This window comes from Oryzias melastigma, linkage group LG15 (genome assembly GCF_002922805.2).
Source record: "Oryzias melastigma strain HK-1 linkage group LG15, ASM292280v2, whole genome shotgun sequence".
NCBI classification, from domain to species: domain Eukaryota; kingdom Metazoa; phylum Chordata; class Actinopteri; order Beloniformes; family Adrianichthyidae; genus Oryzias; species Oryzias melastigma.
Genome location: NC_050526.1, coordinates 21,391,321 through 21,416,009, shown reverse-complemented (window position 1 = coordinate 21,416,009; position 24,689 = coordinate 21,391,321). Strand labels below are relative to the sequence as shown.

At 36.8% G+C, this 24,689-nt stretch overlaps 2 protein-coding genes across 6 annotated transcripts in view; one reads left to right on the top strand and one right to left on the bottom strand.

Moving 5' to 3' along the window:
* Window positions 1–6,569, bottom strand: part of LOC112161492 (apoptosis-stimulating of p53 protein 2) — a 22,828-nt gene extending 16,259 nt beyond the window's left edge. For all 4 annotated transcript variants that reach the window (XM_024296642.2, XM_024296643.2, XM_024296645.2 and 1 more), the window contains exons 1-2: window positions 6,493–6,569; window positions 6,033–6,195 (exon numbers count right to left, since the gene is read on the bottom strand). In XM_024296642.2, coding sequence (XP_024152410.1) covers window positions 6,033–6,059 — 27 coding nt within the window. In that variant the 5' untranslated portion in view covers window positions 6,060–6,195; window positions 6,493–6,569. The remainder of the gene's footprint in view (window positions 1–6,032; window positions 6,196–6,492) is intronic.
* Window positions 6,570–9,281: 2,712 nt separating this feature from the next.
* On the top strand, window positions 9,282–23,402 carry LOC112161491 (exportin-5). 2 transcript variants are annotated; one of them, XM_024296641.2, is made up of 34 exons: window positions 9,282–9,517; window positions 10,009–10,130; window positions 10,215–10,287; window positions 10,629–10,766; window positions 10,985–11,167; window positions 11,244–11,270; window positions 11,352–11,537; window positions 11,849–11,925; window positions 12,000–12,044; window positions 12,145–12,235; window positions 13,860–13,943; window positions 14,022–14,147; window positions 14,215–14,305; window positions 14,387–14,515; window positions 14,902–15,017; window positions 15,106–15,261; window positions 15,366–15,407; window positions 16,688–16,777; window positions 16,850–17,049; window positions 17,130–17,232; window positions 18,351–18,532; window positions 18,626–18,726; window positions 18,802–18,898; window positions 18,985–19,121; window positions 19,218–19,315; window positions 19,382–19,428; window positions 19,570–19,679; window positions 20,769–20,828; window positions 20,906–20,991; window positions 21,075–21,182; window positions 21,262–21,399; window positions 21,562–21,726; window positions 21,951–21,980; window positions 23,049–23,402. In XM_024296641.2, the coding sequence occupies exons 1-34, from the start codon at window positions 9,416–9,418 to the stop codon at window positions 23,061–23,063; spliced, it is 3,555 nt and encodes a 1,184-aa protein (XP_024152409.1). In that variant the 5' UTR covers window positions 9,282–9,415; the 3' UTR covers window positions 23,064–23,402. The 2 variants fall into 2 exon arrangements, 1 of the variants encoding a protein (XP_024152409.1); XR_002921894.2 differs by having other exon boundaries at window positions 9,283–9,517; window positions 21,951–22,192.
* The last annotated feature ends 1,287 nt before the right edge of the window (window positions 23,403–24,689 follow it).

Sequence of the window (24,689 nt, the reverse complement as noted above, 5' to 3'; positions counted from 1 at the left end):
AAAAAAAAAAAAAAAAAAAAAAAATCAAGCTCTTGCTGAAATCTGTTTTTTTTAATATACTTTGTTACATAAAAACAGTCTTTAAAGGCTTAATAGGGAAAAAATGTAAAGATAAGCAGCAAAAGAAAAAAATTACTTTTCGACAAATATCAGCTTAAACAACAACATTTTAAACACATTTGCCTGCAATCTATCACAAACAAAGCCGAACACCAAAGCAATTGCATTTCTGTCCTGTCAAAGACACTACAGTCATTACCTATAGGAGGAGGCTGGGAAGGTTTCCTTCGCAGCTGCGGCTCAACACTATAGCAATAGATCTGTTATTCCATCTCAGTATCAACACGGCCAGAGCCGTCTCTCAGAATTTGACTGATGTGACAACCAAGAACTGAACTATAACAACAAATGAGGGGAGGAAAAAAAAAGGAAAAATGTCTTTGCTGCAAAGTAGAACACCCATCGGACAAGGTCACTAGGGATGCATCTCAGAGATTACGTTAATCTGCTTTATAAAATATAGCCTTTTAACAGTTTACTGGATTACAATAGTAAGCTTAAATTTAATGTTGTATAGATGGACAACAAACCTAACAGCACACTATTTTACCTACAAATGTTCTCCTCACAACCTGGTGTAACTAAAGGTGCATTATTTCTAAAACCTACACAGTCATCAAAGACGACTTGAAGGACCTCTATGGCAGATTATCAGTGATGAAAGGATGTAACATGAAAAAAAAAAACATCAGACAAAGGGACTTTAATAAGACATCTGAGAGAAGCAGAGTGACTGCAGCTGGCAGTGCTTGACATGTCCCGTTTGAAAGGAGTTGAAAGGTTTCAAAAAGCTTCTTTCACACAGGCAGTGGGTTCTCTTAATCTGGTAGAAGCCCATATAGCATTTCCTTTGACGTTTAGAACACACATCCATATTACTTTTAACATAAGTCACAGCAGCAGTCAATGACTAACAAAGAATCCATTTAGATTAATACTATACTTTGGTTTTAATTTGAAATCCTGAATGGTAAAATATTGATCTGCTTTTTACAACTTCTACACGAATCATAAAAAAGTTAACATGGTTCACCTGCACCTCAACACTAGTCTCAGTTCACAAATAATTTTAATGAAAAACAAAAGAGTAGTAAGATTGCATTTTTGTCATTTACACTTTAAATACAAACCAAATATATTTTAAACAATATTTTACTCGTAATATTAAGTTGATCGTTTACTTGAATATCCATTTTTAGTACACTAAATACATACAATTTTACCAACATCTATCAAAACTCTCTGTACAACAGAGAACGTGTAAACAACCACATGATAAAACATGTGGACATATTTTAAGACTAATTTTATGGTAAGAACATTAATGCTTTTCTATGGTTTTTGGGAACTCTGTTGCTTGTACATGGAGTCCTACAGGGAAGAAACTCTCTGCTAAACTGGCTTTTCAAGCCTCTCTAGTTGCACAAACAGGTGATGGGATGACCATAGTTGAAGTATCAGTAATGTACCCTGTACCAGAAACAAAGAAAAATGCACTGCTCTTTTCTATGTGTGGGGCACTCCTTACTGATTGCTCAGATAACATTCATGGAGTAACGTGACAGGTGCGAATAAAAAAGAAAAAAAAAAAAAACACAGCCACACCTTAATATAAATTTGTGGAAAATCAAGTTTAGTTGTGATTTAATTTAAAGCTCTGAAAAAGGAATGTGAAAGCCAAGCCCCAGTTTCTCCTTCAACATGACCCTCCATGGAAAGGTCTTCTGGAGATCACTCCCTAAATGCTATTTGTCGTATATTAAATTAAGAGAGGGCAAAGCTATCTGCTACTGCAGTTTTTAATCTCAACATATAAACCAATTGCAGGAGATTGACTTTAATTAAATTACTCTGCAATATGAAAGTAAGTGACACACAGAGTCACAAGGAATTGACATTGAGCCATGTTAAAGAGTGAGGTCAGCATTTTAAAGTGTCAATATTAGTCTTGGTTTGGCCAAACATCTGTTATGCTGCAAAGTGTGTTCAATTTTTTTTTAAATACCAAAGTACATTTTTTATGTCACTTTTATCAACTTAATCAGAGCAAATCAAGATTAAATATATGTATGATGAATTAAATCAAGCATCAAGTACTTACTATAAATAACAAATAATGTTTAAGTGTATACATTGTGTTTAAAACATTGCTCCTAAATAGCTTAAAGCACCAATTACTTTGTGCAAAATCAAGCAAAACCCGATGGATTTTCTCACTGGGGCTGCTGAACCTTTACCACACATGCTTGTAGTTTCAGATATCATTAGGCGAATACATTAACTAGATTTTGTCAAAGAGGCTGGTTCTGCATCTAATTGCCTCCTGCACAGCCTTGCAGCAGCATCTTTGTCTGTGAGGCTTTGTTTTACGTCTACCGCTTTGAGGGGGTTATTCTACTGCTGCCTAGTAACCATTCAACAACTTGAAGCAACAGAAAACACCCAAATTGCTGTTTTCACCCCTCTAATTTCACCCCATCAGTTTTAACCAAGTCATCTGGAGTACAGAGGACAGCATAAAGGTCAGAAGAAACGTGCATGCAAGTACAGAGAATCAGAACACGATGGTTTCATGGAAATGAACTGCAAAAACACTTTAACACATGCTGAAGCTGCACCAAGCTGTGTGACACATCCAAGGGGGCAATGTCCTCTCACGGTCTGCACTGCAGTACTCCGTCTACTGCTCCTGCAATATTCCTCCGCTATTTGTCTACATAATGAGACAGTTCCTGTTTGCGCTTATCAACTAGATAGGGGAAATGGGAGTCAAAATTAAGCAAGCTAAACAGAATCTGGTGCTTTTATAAAAGCATTTTGACTTGAAGAAAAAAAAAGCTTTCATTGAGAAATACCAAGACCACAAAAGGGCACAGTCATTACAGCAAATACTTCTGAGCCAACAATGCTAGAAAATGAAAAATTTAACTTGTATGACAAACATAAGCCACAGGGGTATTCATCATAAACACTGTCCAGTTATTTCTGCGTTTGGGGAGAGTTTGCTTTCACGGCGCATGCATCGTGTAGATCGCTAGCCTATCATTGCGTCATTGTAGTGCGACGACTAGAAAAGCAACAACAATGGAGGTCATCCAGCAGCTCGTCTTTTTACCGCTTTATTTCTATAACAGGAACATCATGTTGTTTGAAATAAGATTGCGGGTGGGATTGACTCTTTAAAAAACAAATGCTCATAAATGAGGGAAACGTTCGCTTAAAGAAGCACTATATTGGTGCTTTCTAATGTTGTCATCACTTTCTGCCAATCAACGAGTAGCTACAGCGGCTTGGCTCCGCCCCTACCATTCCGTTCTTCTTTTCAATGAACCACCAATTGATAGGACCCCAAAGAGGTAAAGGTTGGTACTGTTTAATGGGTCCTTTTCACAATGGAAACACTCAAAATACCAGAACAAACTGTACCGATTAGTGGAAATGAGGCTTCATATGCACTCTGATAATCAATATTGTTTAATCAAATCCATTGTTTTATTTTTACATAAAAATGTTGTTTTACTATTAAGTTACACTAATACCTGTAGTTTATCTAAAGGCGATTTTATTTAAAAAATAAAATCTTGAACTAACAGTACTCAGTTTTATCATGGAACTTAACTAAATTTGGTACAACTTTGAAGTTGGCACAGAAAAAAGTTAATAAGTACGTAATCTTTGGCTGTGCCAGTAAGATATTTATAGAAAATAAACATTCACTGAAGTGTATCCAAGACATGATGTAACATCAGCTCATTCAAAGGAAAATATTTAACAAAATGATAATTGAAGTTCACGTCTTAACCTGAATTATTCATCTAATCACAAATTAAAGAAGCCAGTTTAAAATATTTAAACCAATTTTTCTTGTTCTGTCTCTGTCACACTTGATTTGCAAATGTAAGTGTACTCAGAAAAGCAAGCCCAGAAATATATCTGTGGGCTTAAACAAAACTTACTAGGTGTCAACACAACAAATATGTCTAAAGTATAAACAAGTTACAATCCAATTCAGGGAAGGGAATTCCTCATCAAGCTGTTGCCATTTAAGAGACACACAAACAATGCACCGTCCATAGCACACTGTTAAAGAGTCTTGGACTCATTGTGCTCAGAAAACACTGACCCCCTATTTACCATTTCAGCAAGCAATTATGACACTATAATCTCACCACCCCCATACCCCCTAGCCAGAACAAGCAGAGTCATTGGTTATTGGTGCAATTCCCCGGACAATACCTTACATCATACACGGCTTAATAGAGGTCACTTTGTGTTTATCAGCAAACCACCACAGGCCGTATCTCATTTGAGCACACCGGTACACATACAAAACACAAAGGTGATGGTTTGTAGCCATGAAAACTAAAGCTGCTGGTAGTACATTGATAGAAACCAAAGACTAAACAGATGCAAGTCACTCATTGACAACTAGGCATCAATCAAGACTACTCCAATGAATATCTTGTTTTGGTGGGTGTTTTTTTATGTTGTTGTGGAGGATATAGAGAACATTAAGCTTAAAATTGAATTTCTGAGTATTTTTTTTATTATTCAAAATGAGGAGCAGATGCAAAAACACACTTGGAGAAAGCTTGTAGGTCTGATGTAGAGACCACAACGGCGGGTCACAAGCTCCCTGTTCTGTTCCATTCTGATGCATCTGCTTAATGCAGGGGTGACAAACTCAATCACACAGGGGGACAAAATCCAAAACACAAAGAAGGTCGAGGACCGAACATTTATTGAACACATTAAAAAAACTACATTTTTTAAACTTTTAAAATGTAACTTTTTAACATAAATATGAATAAAAACAGACATTATTCCAGAATAAATCAACTTAAACCTTAACTTTCAACCACCACAGCAACCCTATAGATCCATATACGTCTTCATTTTCCTCCTCCGAGCTGACATCTGGCTCAAAACTGTACAGTTGGATAGCTCCAATATTGATCGGCATTTTTGTTGGACCACAAATGTTAGATTGAGTGTGTGAGGGGCTGTAAGCTAGCAGGAGAGCGTGTAAACAGATGTATGATGGGAAGCGGGCCGGGTTTACTCCATGTCTACAACTCAGAGGCAAAATTCTAACGAACTACTGCTGTTCTACAGAAAATGTGTTCAAGAAAACAACACAAGCATAATCAAAACACAAATGGGAACCCTTTTAGAATAGATGGAAAGATGATCAGAATGGAACTTTAAAAACATTTCACATGGAAATTTTAATCTGAAGCGAGATCATAAAAAAAGAACAAATACCAACACACTGGATTTGCAGTTAAGATGTTGGCAGAGAAGGGGATCGTGTACCTTTGATGTGGGTTAAAATGTCTTTAAGAGAGAATCTAATAAAGAGGAAATCATATTTGCAATGATAGCTCTGGTTAGAGCAGATTTGGGGCCCAACTATAGTTTAATTAAATTGCTCAAATAATAATTGTGTAAGGATTTAAGTGTCTTTCCCCTGCAGGCAGTCTAGTGTCCACTGCTCTCTCTACACGCATCACTGAAATGCTGAGATAGAGCCTTGCACTGCAGCAAAAGCAGTGGACCTTTGAAGATGAGAACGATAATCAGCCAGAGTTCAGAGTTTAAGCAAGACAATACCTGACACAACTGGCAGGTACTTCCTGCTTGAGAAATACATCAAAATATCTCTATAAATGCAATAAAAATGCATTAGGGAGGAGCAGGTTCACACTTTGAGTGACATAATTTATTATGCAAATAAACGTACTGCACTCACAATGTAATGACCAATCAGATTAAATGGAAAAGAGGGAGGGAAAATATTTACTGCAAAAAACTATTTAAAAAACAGAAACAAAAAAGTGTGGACGATACCAATGAGCCAATTTAAATGTCCGGTGAATTTACAATGCGGAGTCGATTCGACAAAAATAAATATATATATATATATATATATATATATATATATAGAAATTCAAGAAAGTAAAAGAACTCACCGGCATCATTTTAGCTTCGTACCGCATTTAGCTAACCGACTCTCTGCATGAATCCTCCCTGGCAGTTTCGATGAAACGGTGAAACCAGCGATCCTTTTAATCCCAAAGAAGCCCGTCCTCGACGACAGCTACGGCTACTTTTTCCAGCTCAGGGGTTCCCGACCTACATTGGAAACAGCCAAAAGATTAGTTACGTTCACAAAATGGTTAAAACTTGCCACCGTTCAAAACAAACTAATGTTAATGGCATCCTACGTCGTGTGGACCTGTTGCTACACATAACAGGGCCTTGACGACAAAAGTTTCGCTCCGAGTGAGCATCGCTTTAAAACTCCAAAAGCGATGTTCACGCGCTTCGCGAGGCGCCCAAAAAGGGCCACAAGTTTCCATATTTTCTCCAAAATACATAATATTAAATGTATTGTGGGAATTTGTCGTGCTTTAAAAAGGTTTTACTCACCCCTGGTAGCGTAGGTAATCGAGCCGAAACCCCGTTGACAGACAGCGTTGTTCCTCCGCTCGCAGCCTATCCTGGAGTGCCGAAGCGGCAGGAAGTTTATTCCACTTTGGAATTTAGGCTCCGCCCCCACACGGCTCCCATCAGAAAACAGCCCCACTGGCTACACGCGCACTCTGATAATACAAACGATTCATGCAAGACATCGAATCCGGTTTCTACTGAAACGGATTTAAATTGAGATTAGAGAGTTGAAAAGGTGTAGCAAGTCAGAACAAGGTTAAATTGCCAGGAATCAGTGAAAACAAATATTCAAGCGAAAAAAGTAAGAGGTCTCACTCTGTCGTTTTTCTGAGAACTTTGGAAAAGAAACTGAAGTTGGAACAAGCAGTATGCCATGGTATTTTACAGTGACCCATCCTACTATGTTACACTTTTAAAATGTATTATTGGCTGTTTTTGTTTGTTTTTCTAAGTAGTTATTAAAAATTAAGTCTAAAGTAAGTGCACTGAAACTCAAAATCCAACACAAGTTAAAAAGCTTTTTGTCTTGTCTTTCTGAATCTTCTTTATATGTCTGGATGACCTTGAGATGAAAGTTTTTTCAAGGCTTAGTTGCAGTGAAATTCAAGATTCATGTAGCTCCAACAATAATGTAGAATGTGGTCTGACATGTTTTTCCCCAATAGTCACAGTCTGAGTGACAGATTATCCATATATTTATCTATTTATTATTTTTTGACAACATATTTAAAAAAAATAAAATAAAAAGTCTATATAATTAGGGTGTTGCCCAGCCCAGCAATTTAACCTCTTCCCACCTAAAATCAGAGTGATTCATTAACACAACTTTATGTTAAAGTCATAGAGCAAAATATTCAGTGTGACAGTTGACTTACTTACTAACTTTCTTGCTTTGAAATAAGATTATATTTTTTTTTTCTGTATGTTCCAAACTTGCTTCTATTTTGTTAATTACTTGTGAATTTCATTTGGGCTGTATTGCTATCCGTAGATCTTATATTTTCTAAACATAAACTGTGCACCAGAAATCGCCAAAACTTATGTTTTTAAAACCTACAAATGATTTACATTTATTGCCAAGACCAATTACTTTTTTTTCCCCTCTTACTCCAACTATATAGCCTCTGTGAAAAACTATGAAAAAAATCTTAATACCTTCAGAGCAGTGCAAGCCACTTTTATTGGTACAGGACCCTCCATAAAGTGACACAAGAGATTCAGATAAAAATAAAAGCTTGGGAAAACATAAAACAAGAAATTACTGACGTAAAACGTACCTAAAATTTCAATTGTCCCACACATGCCATGTGTCTACTTCCTAAACTTCTTAAGCCCTCCTCCAATAAAATCATGGCCTTTTTTCGTATGAAAGAGAACAAATGTACTAAGAAATCAAATTAGCTTTTGCATTTCCGAGCATTTCTCCATTTAAATCACTGTCAATCAAATTGTCACATACAGGCTTTGTCTGAATTAATGATCCTTCTTTATGTCACAACAGCTCTGCTGCACATGTGCTAAACCCCTCATCTGTTCCGGCTAGCGTGTCTAGCTCATGTGCTGGAGAAGAGATGGTGGCATCTTCCCACTGACTGCAGTCAAATGAGCCGGCGTTCACATTTCCGCTGTCAAATCAGCCGTTATTGGGTTTTTTTGTGTTTCATACAATATTTATGGTAGCAGGACTGCAAACACTGGAAAATCTCTGCAAGACTCCATGGACCTTCTTTAGTAAGTTTGGTCCATGAAGCTCTTCACTCCCTCGTCCGAGCTGACATCCGACTCAAAACGATACGGCTGGACATTACCGATATTGCTTGACGTTTTCATGTAGCAGCAGTGAAGATTTATGCTAGCGAGACAAAGAGTTATCCTAATCAGACAGGGTAGGGATCAAGGATGGAGCTTCTTATCTTTTTCTCCAAAAGCCACGCCCCCTCAGAGGAGATTTTGGAAACAGAGGCTTCAGATCAACATGAAACATGGCTTTTGAAGACAACATTTAGGTTGTGGGATTTTGGTTAAAAACTTTATAATCATAATTAAAACACTGCTGGAAACGTTTTTCTTTTTTTAAATAAAAAAAAATGATCATAGGGGGACTTTTAACAGTTTAAGTTGTGAGGGATTATTTATTTTAAACATATTTTTTAAATCTTCAAATCCAAAGAGTTCCCCGGGGTTACACCTAACCCGGTTAAATTTACCAAATCCCAGTAAAAGCCACAAAGTCTTATTTCACCCTTTACAAAAAATACACTAATTTGTTTGTATTTTACTATTACTATTATGATAGGCATAAATAAACTATTGGTATTTTCAGCATAAAAACATAGACTATGTGGAGAAAATACCCTTATTAAAAATGTGAATTAGTAGTTCACAGCTTTTGACAGAGGTTCACCTGACTTCCTTTCAAAATAAAATACATCCTGTGTCACAAAGGATCATATCAATGTAGCAAATGGAGGCCTAGTAGTAGGTAGTGTAATGTCAGCAATAATAATATAAAAAAAGATTATTTTATCATTTGTGGTACATTTGACCAAAAAATGTATAACTAACAACAAATAAATCAAAGCCAATTAAGGGACTCTTACTATATATTTTAAATACTCAGGTACACTTAAAATTAGGCGTGTAATGATTAATTTTAACAACAACTGAGACATCTTTAGTCACAATGTAGGGGTAAAATAGCCTAAGGTTGCCTACAGAGAGAAAAAAAGGATATCAAACTACATTACCCAGAAACCCCCTCGCTAGGAACCAGTAGACGAAGCACATTTTGTGCACGTTGGCTGACGTTGGTTTCCCTCTGCAGCTCACAGTAGCGTAGGTAGTTTGCATAAGGGAGTTGCTTGCATTTTCCTCAACGGTGTGTCACGCACTACCTGAAGTCATGGCCGACCAGGTGGCCGCCATGTGCGATCAGCTCACAAAGGCTGTGCTGGTGATGATGGACGCAGAAACGAGCCAAGTTTACCGGCTAGAGGCCCTAAAGGTACTAGCTGCTAGCTAGCTGCTAGCTAGCCAGCTAATCTATCTATCATTGTTGTTATTAGCCTGGAAGGATTGTATTTGTGTTGCAAATCAGTCATTGTTTTTAATCGCTTTGTGTCTTGGCAACGATTGATCTTTAACGTTAGTTTATGTTTATTAATATACAGAATAAATGATCAAACGTTAAATTTGAATACTATGGTTATCACATCTCATTCATTTTCATTCATTCACAAATATGTAGTTTTTGGAAATGTTGGGAGGACAATTAAAATGTCAATATGTTAAATAATCTTATATTATTTCCAGGAGAACTTTTTATTTGATTTGTTACCCTTATTGCAATGTTTACCTATTGATTTCGTACAAATCATGTGCTCGGGGATTTTACTACGTTTCACGTGTTTCGCCATAAGCCTAGCTGAAGAATTTCCATTCCAAGCAATTACACTTTTGGTTTATTTTAATTTTTTATGTGTTTTTTATTCCCAGTTTTGTGAAGATTTTAAAGAGTCAAGCAGCCTCTGCATCCCATGTGCTCTACAATTAGCGGATAAAACCAAGCCAGCTGTAGTGAGACACTTTGGGCTGCAAACATTGGAGCATGTCATTAAGTGAGTGAAGCACTAACGGGGCATTTAAGAAAAAAAAAAGTTTATAAACGGATGCATATTTAAATGTTGCTTTTCTTCTTGCAGGTTCAGGTGGAATAACATGCCACAAGAGGAGAAAGTGCAGATAAAGGAGTGTGCCATGCAGCTTTTATCCAGGGTAGGTGTGAACATAGTCATGCATGTTTTGATTAAAATTGTGTTTTTAACACGTTGACATGTTTTAACATGGCATTTTTTCCTCATGATGGAGGACATATAGTAAGAAAAGAGGGTGTAAACAGATAGATGACGGGACATGGGGGCGGGCTTATTCCGCAAGAGGCAAAATTCCAATTAACTTCTGTTGTTCTGTTGAAATTATGTCCTAGCAAATGACAGGTTCTCTGATTTTGGCTAAAACTGCATAATAATAATTTAAGGAACACTGGGAACAATTTTTAAAAAGATTATTGGAGTAGGAATAAGTTTTAAACTGAAATGCTGTTTGGATTTCATTAGGGTACCCATTCCATCCTGGAGGAGGAGAGCCACGTGAAGGATGCTCTGTCAAGAATCATAGTGGAAATGATCAAGAGGGAGTGGCCTCAACACTGGCCTGACATGCTGAAAGAGATGGAGTCCCTAACCAGCCAGGGGGTGAGTCATGACATTTGTAAAGGAAGTATCCCTTTTTCCCATTTGCTGGTGTGGTTTAATTTGAATAGAGTTATGTAACTCTTTCACTCATATTTACATATGACTTCATCTTGTAAAGTTGGCTATTGTTATGGTTGCAAATTGTGTAAGATTTGACTTTTTTACTTGTGAAGACGAGTGTTGGGGAAATAATTTGAATCCACTTTTGGTTGAGCCAGGACGTGCAGACAGAGGTGGTGATGTGGATTCTCCTGAGGCTTGCAGAGGATGTGATCACCTTCCAGACGTTGCCCAACCAGAGGCGCAGAGACATCCAGCAGACGCTCACCCAAAACATGGACAACATCTTCAGTTTCTTGTTGGCGGTTTTGCACATCCACGTAGACAGCTATCACAAAGTGGTCAGTGAGAACTAAGTGTTGAGGAAGAAATGAAGTTTAGCATGATTTTTAAAATTAGTGTGTTTTTGTCTTCCAGAAAGGTCTGCCTGGTCATGAACTGAAGGTGGGCCAATCATGAAATCATATCTTCCTTATGTGTTTATATTCTCTGGTGTGACTTCCTGTTTTATTTGATTTTTTTCAGGTCAGAGCTCACTGTCGAGTTGCCGTGGCGACGCTGAACACACTTGCAGGCTACATCGACTGGGTTTCGTTGACCCACATCACCTCTGGAAACGGTCATCTACTGGAGATGCTGTGTCTGTTGCTGAGTGAGCCGGAGCTGCAGCTTGAGGCTTCAGAGTGTCTACTAATCGCTTTGAACCGAAAGGTGAGTTAAAGAGTTTATATCCAATATTCTAGGTAAATAAAAAATATGTTGCTTTGGGTTTTAGCCTCAACTTTGACATGATTCAATCCTCTTGGTTTAGTCTAATCTACTGTGAAACGTATCTATATAACAACTATTCCAAAATTTCTCCTTGGTGAATGATTATTATTACTTAATTTCCTTTGTTTTTTCCTCTCTCGGGGAACAGACTGTTATTAATGTTGCAACAAGCTCAGCTCCTTTTTGTGCTGATTGAGTTTGTGTGGTTTAAACAGAAAAGCTGTAATAGAGTTTGTCATTTTCTGATGTAGGGCAAACTGGAGGAGAGGGAGCCATTTATGCTGCTCTTCGATGACGTGGCCATTCAGTGCATCCTCTCCGCAGCTCAGTAAGTAAAAAAAACTCCCTTCCCAAATGAGCGTCAACGCAATTCCACTTAATGTTGGTGTGGCTCCATTGCAGGTCAGCTGATGGACCGTCGACGTCTATGAATTCCTCTGAATCCTTGTAAGTGTTTGGTTTGTTTTTTCCCCCGATGTAAAAGACAAACGGAAATGAGCGTTTGTGCAGAACTGCTGAACGGTTGAGTCAACAGTTTTGTTTGTAGAGCAGGGGAGGTGGTGGAGCGCCGTTACGTCTTCCTGAAGAGGCTCTGTCAGGTGCTGTGCGCTTTGGGAGTCCAGCTCTGCTCACTGGTGGTAAGTTCACGTTGTTTGACAATAACATTAACCTGATATTTTGCAGTAGCCATAAGTGAGTTGGTTTGCTCCCTCCAGAATAAGTACAGTTACCTGCTCTTTTAACCCTTGTGCTCTCTTATGGGGTCCAGATGACCCCACCCTTATATTAATGTGTGATCCCTCCCATGACAGGATTTTATGTCCACCATGAACACCAGTAAAGATAAAAATTTTGAGGAAAAAAGTTAAATGCTCTGTCTTGTGAGGTCCAGATGACCCCACGTTTAATGTAAACATGCCTACTGTAGGCTAGCACAAGGGTTACTACAAAATCACACTGAAAAAATACAATATCTCAAGTATTTTTGTCTAGTTTCTAGCTTAAATATGCACTTGACATAAGACAAAAGTGATTTATTAGTGACTTTTCATCATGATGATTTTGAAAAAACACATTATTTTAAGCAATACATCTTTTTTGGTAATAATTTAACATTAAATTGTCTTATTAGTTTGGTTGCGTAATGCAATCAAACTACGGTATTGTTCTTTTTTAAAAATTATTTTTCTTATTATTTTCTGTCTTCTAAATGTTTTTTGACAGTTTGTATCTTCTGCAAACTTCATGTGATTTCTGAGTTCACGAAACAAAATGTTAAAGTTATCGACACGGTTGCCGTCTTCTGCAATCTCTTCTGCAACTTTTGTTTTTTCTGCAATTCAGCAAAATTGCTGCAGTTATTACCATTCAAATACATTGTAAAGGCTTCTCTACGACTCCAAACTTTCTGCAATCATAATTTCTGCATACTTTATGCTTTCAGAAAATTCAAACATGTACATGTTTTACTTGGTCTAAAAATAAGGACAGTTGGACTGTTGTACCACTTAAAATATGATGTTTTTTAAGGGGAAAAAATTATGTTTGAACAAAAGGTGTAGTGTGTGAATACATTTTTTAAAGTTAAAATTGAGTGTAAATTATGCTAACTCTAACTCATAATGCTAATGTCCGCTAGCTTAATGCTAACGTGTAATGGGATTTCTAATAGGCCAGATAATGCTAACACTCAGTCGACTTAAACATATATTGCTGACTAAATTAACATCTTTATAAACTCACAGGCATGAATTTTCCAAACTCTTTTCAGAAAGTATAATTTTAAAGTTATATTTTGTGGTCTAAAACAGTTTTTTTTTGGCTCATACTTTCTTCTTCTTTTGGAATAAGGTGTAATGTTGTAACGCGATCGCCACTTAGTGGCCAAACTGAAACTCCCTCCAAGAGAGACAAAAACTGTTGGAGCTTCTCTGTTTGAGAATCTATGTAACACTGTGTGCTATTAACAATCTCATTATTTATATTTTACAACATAATATTTTTTAACTTATCAGAGCAAAATATCTTAATATGAGCTTTTATAAATAACTTTAAGATTAAATTTCAGGACATCACAAATACTTATTTCAGATGAATACTTATTAAAAAAAATTCTTTGTTCATGACTATTAGATTTGTGACCATGTAGAAAACAATGGACACAAAAGAGCTCAAATGTTTGTCTCTGATATATCTCAAAATCTCTTGTTTTACGATTTAGCACATCTCAAGCAAATGTAATATGTTCTTTTCTCCCCACAGGGGTCCGATGTAAACGTTGAAGTCCCTGCAAATCTTAGCAAGTACACCGAAGCTTTATTAGCCTTCACTACACATCCCAGTCAGGTGAGAAAACAAATTTAAGAATATTCTCTTGCCAAATCCAAGTGTGGGTCCTGTAACTCCGCCTCCTCTCACCTGCAGTTTTTAAAATCCTGCACTCTGGCAACATGGGGAGCTTTATTCAAACACGAGGTTCTGTCAAAAGAGGCTGTGGTTGTGCAGATGGCTGTCAATTACCTCAAAGTGTCCATGACTAACTTTGTCAAGGTGAGACTTTGGTGTTAGAGTGGATATGATGGGAAACTGTTCCTAATTATCCCTGTTGTGTCTCTAGACCGGGTTTCCCTCCCAAAACGATAATCCCAGCTCCGACTACTCCCGCATGGACTTCCACAGCGATGAGGACTTCCACTTTTTCTTCTACTGTAGGTGTTCCATAAAACGAAGGTGGTGATCAGTGTTTTATGGAGTACATCGTTCTTAATTATAAGAGTTGCTGTGTGCAGCTTTCCGAGGACAGCAGGGAGACGTTTTGAAGATTGTGAGTCGCATCGTCCCTCTGGAGGCGTTCCAGACTGCAGCAGACTGGTTGCATTACCAGATTGCCTGTCCGATTGATCCCGGACAATCCGCCTGTAAGCATTTAACCTCGTTCTGCACGTATGAGTCTGGATGTTGTCTTTTTGCTAAAGCGACCTTAGAAAAATTTTGTTATTTGGTGCCTTTTTAATTGTGAGATGCAAACATGGAGGACAAACCCATAAAAAGTTAAATAGTAAGACAGAAGCCTTTTGTGTTTGAAAAAAAACTATTGTTTCTATAATCTTTCAACTTGTCTTAGAACTTTGTGCCGTCAGGAAGAGCCATGGTGCCACCATATTGAAAAAAATAAATGAAACACATTCATTTCTTGATCTTTTTAGCCCAAATAATGCATATTTTTCCTAAATAAATTGAATATGTGTCATTCATTTCTGTCTTTTATATAAACACATGCATAATTGAACGTGTGTCTCTTCAGCGAAGAGCTCCAGGGGTTTGTGCTCCCCCAAGTCTCCATCAGTGGTCCAGTGGGATGCGATGACTGTTTTCATGGAGTGTGTGGTGTGGCAGATCCTCAAAACTCTCCCAGAAGAGGTAGCAGCAGGTTCACGATCAAACTATAAAATATCTTTTACTTTAAAATAAATATGCCTTTTTTTTCCCTTCCTGTCCATGTGTGTAGAAGTTGCCCATAGATCAGAGCATGGAGCTGCTGCAGGCGGTGCTGAACTACGACACCAAAGACCCGCTGATCCTCTCCTGCCTGCTCACCACCGTCTCTGTCCTCCTTCCCTTCCTCGTCCACAGACAACAGCTGGTGCCCCAAGTTCTCTTTAAGGTCTGAGCAGCAAATAGTTTAAATATAAAATTATAAAAATGTTTTTTTACATATAATTTTCAAAAATATCAGTTTGTTGATTAAGTTTGTCTCTTGTTTTATAGTTATTTAAAACATTGACGTTTGAATTTGATCAGGAAAATAAGGTAAGTTCTCCTCTCCAGCCTACATTTTTTCCCCCCATACTTTACACCAGGGGTCCCCAAACTACGGCCCACAGGCCTGATCACATTTGGCCCCGCCCCCCAAACACCATCAGAAATGCAGATCAAGACCCGGATAAAACGTGACTTTTTATTCCACCCTTCTGCAGTCTGAACTATGACGGGAGAGGATAAACTATTGTTTTTTTCTTTATTTCGTTATTATTATTTTTCTTTCAGCTTTTAGCTCACTCAGCTATTAAAACATTCAGCTCTTTTTATGATGGCCTTTTCAACTGTTTTGGCAGTTAATAAGGGTTTCTAGGCTATTTTGGGGTTTAGCTAATATTTTAGCCACATGCTAGCTATTTTGGCTAATTTGGTCTTTTTTCAGTTTTTTAGGATAATTTGTGGTTTAGCTAATATTCCCACTATATGCTAGCTGTTTTGGCTAATTTAGGATTTTTTTTCTCAGTTTTTTAGGTAATTTTGAGCTTAGCTAATATTTCATCTTTATGCTAGCTGTTTTGGCTAATTTGATCTTTTATCAGTTTTTTAGGCTAATTTGAAGTTTACCTAAAATTTCAGCTACATGCTAGCTGTTTTGGCTAATTTTTAATTTTTTTTCAGTTTTTGAGGTCATTTTGAGCTTAGCTAATATTTAATCTTATGCTAGCTGTTTTGGCTAAATTAGACATTTTACCAGTTTTTTAGGCTAACTCAACATTATCATATATTTCAGCTACATGGTAGCTGTTTTGGCAAATTTAAGCTTTTTCCGTTTTCTAGGCTAATTTGCAGTTTAGCTAATATTCTAACATTATGCTAGCTGTTTTGGCTAAATTAGATATTTTACCTTTTTTTTCTAATTTGGCATTTCGCTAATATTTTAGCTAGCTATTAGCTTCAGCGTTTTCAACTATCAACTTCAGTGTTTTGCACTATCAGCTTCTGCGTCTTTAGTTATAAGTTTAAGCATCTTCAGCGACCACATTCAGCTTACAGCATTCACACTAGCATTATCGCAGGTAATGCTATCTAGTTTTTTTTTAAATATTTTAGTTTTTTTTTTCTATGAAGATGACAGAAATGAAATACGTAAAATTTGGCTGTGTGTGGCTTTCTGTATATGTTTAGACTGATTGCTACACTTTTTCTGTTAGCCTACAAACCGACCCCGGCCCCACATCAGAGAAGAAAACAGTTTTGTGGCCCTCACAAGAAAAAGTTTGGGGACCCCTGCTTTACACTAATGTATATATATTTTAATGACTTTTTTTTAGGTACCTCGAACTAAATCTGTGAAGAATGTGAGGAGACACGCCTGCTCCTCCATCATCAGGATCTGCCGGGATTACCCACAGTTCATCTTGGTAACGATCTTCCCATCCCAGTCAATTAGCTGTGACGATGTACGCATGACTCTTGGTTTTCTTCTTTTTCAGCCCAGCTTTGACATGTTTTACAGTAACGTGAAGAAGCTACTGTCAAGTGATGCCTTACAGACCTGCTTGGAGAGGGCCTCCCTGGTGGAAGCCCTGGTGCTCATCAGCAACAAGTTTCAAGACTTTGAAAAGCAGAAGGCGTTTCTAGATGAGCTGCTGGCTCCTGTCCTTGCAGAGTGGACGTCAGAGGAGATGAGGAGGCAGGTTTTATTTATTTATTGAGTTTACAATAATACTGTACCTCAGTAACATCTAGAAAATGTTTGTTGTTGTGTTTCAGTGTGCTCTGGGATCCAGTCAAGTTCTTGTCTTTTGTTGGGGCTGATCAGGTAGTCGCTGAGCAAGAGGCAGTAACAAATGTGGCAAGCCTTAAAAGGGCACAGGTAAGTCCTAATTGAATTTTTTTTTTTTACTTTATTCAGCAAAATTGTTTTATAGAAACTCCACCAAATATTTACTAAATTAGAATAAATTCTAGAATGACAAAATATATTCAAAAATATTTTTGTTTTATGGCATTTTAAGCAGCATAATGCAAAAAAAGTATTTATATTTTTAAACATTTATAATAAATATGAATGAAAATTAAATATTTTAAAGAAATATTATTTTTTGTTTCCAAAAGATTAATGTGGAGAGCTTAAATAAACTTTTTTTGTTTTAACATAATGGCATAACATTATGGCTGTCAAATATCGCCTTAATCACGATTAATAAATTACAGACGTTTATAACTGTCTTGCTGTTGTGGGAAACAGTGGAAGAAGGGATATCAACATTTTAATTATGGTATTAATTAAGTTTATGTTCAATATTGTTTGGATTGCTCTGAAAAGTGTTCCTACTCCATTTTGATGTCGTAAATTAGACTTTTTTTTTATTTTTTAATGTTATTTGTTCAAGATTGGAAAACCAAATAACCCTTGGTGTTGTCAATTGGTTGCAAGTCTTTTGTATTAAAGGTACCTTTTTAGGTTTATTTTGATCTCTTACTGTACCACAATGTCACAAACGTGAATACAATACCTCAAAAAGGCTTTTAATATCAATTATTACGTTAAAATATTGTGATTAAAATCAATTAATTGCTAGTTACGATTAATTAATCGCACAAAAAATGAATCCCATGACAGCAGTAAATAAAATTTCTGTCCGTCCTGTCATTACATTTTCAATTAGTACTAAACAGTCATTTTAAAAATAATGACTTTCTGTTTTTACTCGTACATACTTTTTAATAGCCTATTATTTTAATCTGTTGTACTTTAGAAGAAAAAGTAAAGTTGTCCTTGCGTCTCGGTTGAAGTGCACCATCAATTCTAAAATTTTAACTTAAATGAACTTTTAAACCTTACAACAAAGGAAGCAAACTAAAGAAAAAGCAATCTATACTTTGAGAAAGGTGTTAAAAAGCTTTAATAACTCCAGTTTTTACCAAAGAGGTGAACATCTTCACTACTTAAAAATCCTTCTTACAGTTAACATATTTATCGCCTCATAGCTGAGTTTCTGCTTGAGCGCCATGCTGTCGGTGGTTAAGCGAGCGCGCTGGCCTGCAGATGTGGAAGAAGCCAAGTCTGGGGGGTTTGTTGTGGGTCACGACCTCAACGGAGCCCCCATCTACAGAAACCCCTGCAGCGCACAGTTCCTGGCCTTTATGCCCAACCTGCTGGCACTAATCAGGTTTGATCAAACTTTGTATCTTTAAAAATTATATTTAATATTTTTCAAACTTTTTTTAAATAAAAAAATAACATTTTTTTTACTTCTGTAAAGGACTCAGAACAGTCTCTTCATGCCAGAGAATATTGCTCGTCTCAGTGAGACTTTAGTCAGAGCCTACGACTTGATGGACATGGAGAAGAACATAGTCATTGGTGAGTAAAAATCTTCACTTTTATTGTTTTAATTTACCAGCATCCCTCATCCTTTTCGCCGTGTGCTCTCCTCAGGTCTCCCTCAGCTTCCACAGGATGTGTATGACTCGCCCGTGTATAGGAGCAACCTGGAGCGGATGCAGGGGTTTCTGGGAACGTTATACGACAACTGGTGAGTGTTTTCCAGCTGCATTCGACTTAGATTTTTTTGCATTTACGCACATTTGCAGATTTAATTCCTCCTCCTCTCTTCCGCAGCTTCACTTTGCTCGGAAGCGCAGGCGCATCCCTGCAGAAGGAATTCTACACCATTGACGGGCTAGCTGAACTAATCGCCGGCTCTGCTTTCGTCTCACTCGATCAAGTGCCTGACCACAGACTCCGTTCCATAATTCATATCCTTTTTTTTGACAATTCTGCATGTGAGCTTTCTTTTGAGTAACCTTCTGTGTTTGTTTTGTGTCAAACCGGATCGACCTTGACTAGTGCACGTCTGTTTATGAGACCACTTGTGGTTTCATGCCCTTCAGAATACAGCGACAGTCTGCTGCGCCCCCTGCTGGCACCTCTGTTTGCTTACATGATGCAGGTTAGAATCCAACTATTTCTGCTTTGAATGTCAGATTTTGGATCTGATTTCTGCTTCTTAAAACAGAGACTCAGCATGAAGTGGCAAGTCATCAGCCAGAGAGCATCTGTCGAGTAAGGCACTTTTAAAAAAAGTATTATAACATTTTAAATTAAAGTGCATGTGTTGGTAAAAGACAAATGAAGTAATTTCTTAAATAGCTTAATTTTGTTCTCAGTTACACTGACTATTTTTTGCTAACTGTGCGTCTTCAGTGGTGATGATGAGGAGGAGCAGGTGGCCTGCCAGAAGAGCGAGGTGACGCAGGAGATGTTGGAGGAGCAGCTGGTGCGCCTGGTCACCAAAGAAGTCCTGGATCTTCTCAGTAAGCCTTTTTGTCAGCTGTTTGCTCTCACTGCTGCATGTTTTATCGCGATAGAGTCCCACTCTAAATTCAAAGCGGCTAATAAAAAAACTAGCATTCTAGCAGCATCGAAGTGCGCCACTTTCACACGAGTCTAGGAGACGTGAAAAGAGTCTCACATTAGATTTGTGCGTAAATGTGGTTTTGTGTGTGTATCGGGTGATTCATGTGTACTTTTTAAAGATTTGAGGGTGTAGTTAGTTTTCAAGCTGTTGTTTAATTGTATTTTATATTTATTTGAATTTCATAATTTTTTGTATGTATTGACAAAATGGATTATATGAGTTACAAATTAAGAATTATGCACGTAAAAATCCACAAATCAAGATTTGCGCACACACAGATCGAGTTGAGTCTATTTTTTCTCCATAGAAAATGCCATAAAAACATGTAAAAAAAATATGATTATTATTGGAGTGGGTCTTTGTTTGTTATGTGGATAGAAAAAAAAACAAGAAAAACTAATCAATAGAAAACCAGTTATAAAATGTCAAATCCAGGTTTTGAAGCACCGATTTTTCCTTAAATTGTGCTTCTGGCAGCCCGGCACAAGCTCTGAATTATTGGTGTGGCTCCCTTTGATAGGGTCCAGTCTCATCACTTAACATTTAACACGCCATTAGTTCTATCTCTGGTCAGATTTGTGCTTTAAAGAGAAGAGATTGAGGGTTATAAGCCTCAAGAATAAAGGTGACTTTCTTCAAGTTTTAACAAATTCTGTACTACAATAAATGAAAGATTGGTGAGAATTTTCAGTTACGTCTGTCATCTAATGCTGATTTTTTTCAAATTTCTAAAGACAAAAGTTATTTTTTAGACTAATATGTGGCTAAATTAATAATCCAGAGCTCTAAATCCTCATGTGAACAAAAAGGTTATTTTTTAATGTGAAACAAACATTTAAAATCTTTTACTATCAAAAAGACCCAAAGACATAAACTGTTGTGCGATGACTGAAAAAGTGTTTCATTCCTGCCTGATCAGCTTTTACTCTGACTGGAAATGAGCTGAGTTCTGATAGTCATAATTCCTGCCTTCTTCTTCCTCAAGACGTGAGCTGTGTCTCCAAAAAAGTGGCTGAACCGGCAGCAAGCAAGGAGGAAAATGGTGGTAAGAGTGAAATTCTGATTATTCTGTGTTTCGCTGGAATAGTGTCAGGACTTTCTGCTCGAAACGTGCTCTTGCAGACGAAGACATGATGATGGATTCAGTGCAGCCCGCGTCCGTCCCAGAAGGCCTGACCGAGCTGGGGAAGTGCCTCATGAAACACGAGGTCGGTTGGAGGCGCGTCACGCCGGGTTAAGGACGTCGCTGCATACGTTTTCCGTAAACTTGTTTGTTTTTTCTCTTTCTCAGGACGTCTGCATGTTGCTGCTGACGCTGTCCTTCACTTCACTGTCATGGAAGGACACCGCTAACTGTCATCGCACGGCTTCCATGGTCTGCTGGACTCTTCTCAAACAGGTAACGCTTTGTTCCACGCCATTTATGCCACATTATTGTTTTATTGGAGGTTTTGTCCTCATCATTTGATGCTTTGTAGGTTGCAGCTGGTAATCTACTTCCTGAAGCGGTCACATGGTTCTTCACCAGTGTTCTTAGGGCGCTTCAGATTCACGGGCAGCATGACCAGTGCAACTTAACGCTCTCTCAGCTTGCTATGGTCATCTATGAAAACCTGGTACGCTCTCTGTTACTTTTACATTTTTTTAAATTGTGGAATATTTAAAATTAGCTGTTTTATTTTTAAAAGCTAAAGTCATTTATCACAACTTTTAGGACGAGATGTTTCGTTTTTCCAAAGTTGCAACTTTTATTCTGAAAGAAAATGTCTCATTTTTAGCGGCCGCGCTACGAGGAGCTGAGAGGAGTGATGATCCAAATTCCAAACATCAACATTCAGGCTCTGGACCAGTTCGATCAAAAGCTCATGGACCCCAGCGGTCCGAAACTCACAGAGAAAAAGAAGAAAGACCTGTTCAGGAAGCTCATTGCAGGAACCGTTGGGGTAATGTCACATTTGGCCACTAGAGGGCACTGCTACTTTGCTTGTCTAATGTAATCCACTGGCGATGTGCTGTGTAGGTGACCAGACAGCGCTCCATCATTAGTCAGCAGCATGCGCTGTAAATCTTTTGTGCTCGGCAGCAGAAAATACGCAGCACCTCAACAGAGCTGAACAATCCAATGAAAGGGTGTCTGTGTTTAACCTCTCTTTTTTTTCTCCCGCAGAAAGCTCTGTGTGAGCAGTTCAGGAAGGAGGTACATATCCGCAATCTTCCGTCGCTCTTTAAGAGGCCCAGACAAGACAAAGATGTCCTGGACAGTGAAGCGCTGGGCCTGGCGTCTCTGTTTTCCCCCGAGAACAGTGCTCTGTAGAGACACTTTTTAACTGGACTTATTAACAACTTTAGTGCACAAACTACATTTCCCATCATCCTCCTCGCTCTGCACATCAAATGTTTGTCTTTGAGGTGCATCACATTTGAACACACACAAAGAATTTCAAACTTTGTTTTTTTGTTTTAACGAATGTTGGATACTTTATTTTGTGTAGGAAATGTTTTTAACTTAATTATCAGCCGAATTATTTTTTTTGGATGATGAACTCTGTTTAAGAAGCCATGAGCTCTGGTTGACACTTAAACGTATCAATCACGTGTGATCTAAAAGATTCCTTTTGGCCTTTTATCAGCATAAACACTAATCATATCATTTATTGATGCATGAAAGCTCATTGATATATTTTTTTATTTTCTTCAGAACCAGTCTGTAAAGCAGGGGAATTATTTTAAAATACTTTATTGTTCATATTTGACTTTCTGGTTGGTTACATTTTTTTCTTGAATGCTGTTGTACTGAAACAAAGTGGAACTAAAATGGAGGACAGTCGTTATTTTTATTTTTTTTAATATTAATTTATATTTGGTTGATTTCTACATAGTTTTTACTTTTCTTTAGGAATTAATTTTAGATTTATGAATGGATTTTAGATGTACTCATAACAGACATCTGTTTTTTTTAGCAGGTATTACGATTTAAGCTTTGCCGTCAGTACTGTGTGGCCCAAGTTCTGTTTGAATATTTTGGTATTGATACAAATCCCATGTATTGAATTGAATTTTCAATGTGCCAAAAATTCTATCAATTTATGGGCAGCTAATTATGTCACAATAACCAAGGAATTGCTAAGGAAGGACTGTAGCTTGATCCAAGTATTTCTGTTTTATGTGTTTTTAGTTGTATGACTGTTATATTCTACTGTTGTTCTTCCAATTATTATTTTTTTTTATGTTTGTAAAATGTGTTTGTTCTGGTTTTGTCTTGTAGGACCAGCATCGATGAACCAGCACGCACTACATTCCTTCGTTGTCCTGGATGAATTGTTTTAAATGTGTTGTATGGATTCCATTCAAATATAGCTCTTTTTACAGATAACCATATTCTTGGATTTTATTTTTCTTTAATCATAAGCAAAACTGCCTTCATACGACTATAAAAAAGTCTAAACCAACTTTAGCATTTATTGAAAAGTTATTAGTTTTTTGTATGGATATACATTTAGTGTGAACTAATTTCTCACTACAGTGTTCTGTCTGAAGTTGTGTTTTAAGTCTAATCTGTGTTTATTTTTAGATTTGTATTGACATAACTGTTTTTATTAAAATAAAGTAATGAATGATATTCGATTTTTGGGGGAAAAAAACTAAACTATGTCTTGTCAGAGACTGAAAACTTGGTGATTTGAAGCTATGAAAACCTATTTAAATCAAAGGTTTTATAATATTGAAAGTATTTTTAATTCCCATCAAGCCTATCCAATGCACTTTTTTTTACAAATCACTATTGTGTAACAAAATAAATTAAACCAAGACTATAATATTTTCTTTTGATATTAAAATTATATTTAAAAACATCAGAAATGCAGATATTGTTAAATTAGGACGTCATCTCAACACAGATTCAAGTGAAGTCTGATGGGATGCAGTTCCACCTCCGGGTCGTTAGAGGGCGATAGACACTACTTACAGCAGCTAAAAACAACTGCCTGCAGTAGAAAAAGCATCCAAGAACAGAAGCTAACATGTTTGTTTTGTTTAAATTTTATTTTAAATTTTAGCCTTTCTTAAGAAAACATACTTTTTTAATGTGGCTATACAGATGATGTTGATAATACAGACCTTTTACATCAGTCACCTCAAAAATAAGTACAATTTTAAAGTATTTTATAATAGCTTAAAATGTACAGTTATTTTGTATTTACCAAATTTTTAAATAACTTTTAATAGGTTCATTTTTTACTGGAAAGGGATATAAAGCTAAGTTTTTTTTATTTAATTAAAAAATGATTTTTTTATCTTTACAATATTAACTGAATTGAACAAACTAGGCAAATAGTTTAGAGAATTAGTCTACATGTTTTAACAGCATTGTAAACACCTTACAGTATTTAAAGGGTAACAAGTTTTCTGTTTTCAATTAAAAAAGTTGTCTCTGCTTTACTTTGTATACATAGCCATATATTATCTAAATATTGAGGTTATTTTTTTAGATAATGATGTCACAGATTAAGCATATGAATCCCCATTTTCTTGTTGTATTTGTGATAAATTCTAAATTCATTTACAAAGAAGAGTGTTACTGTTTTCTCCAACATTTTTTTTCCCGATATAGATTTATTTTAGTCACATATTTAATTGTAAGTTGTGTCTTGATGTGTTTAAAAGTCTGTGCTACATGCAACATAAATTCTCTGTCAAAGGCTATTTACAGCCATAAACCACACTGACTACTTTTTTTTTCCTGGCTGATATTTTTAAATTAAATATTGATATTTGCATTGCAAATTTCTTGATAAAATGGTTTTACAAGAAACTATTAAATTGAACCACATCTTCTTGTCCATTAATTAGTTATTTCTGCTGCTCGTGCACTCTCATGGTTGCTTAGCAAAAATCAATCCAGCTGCAG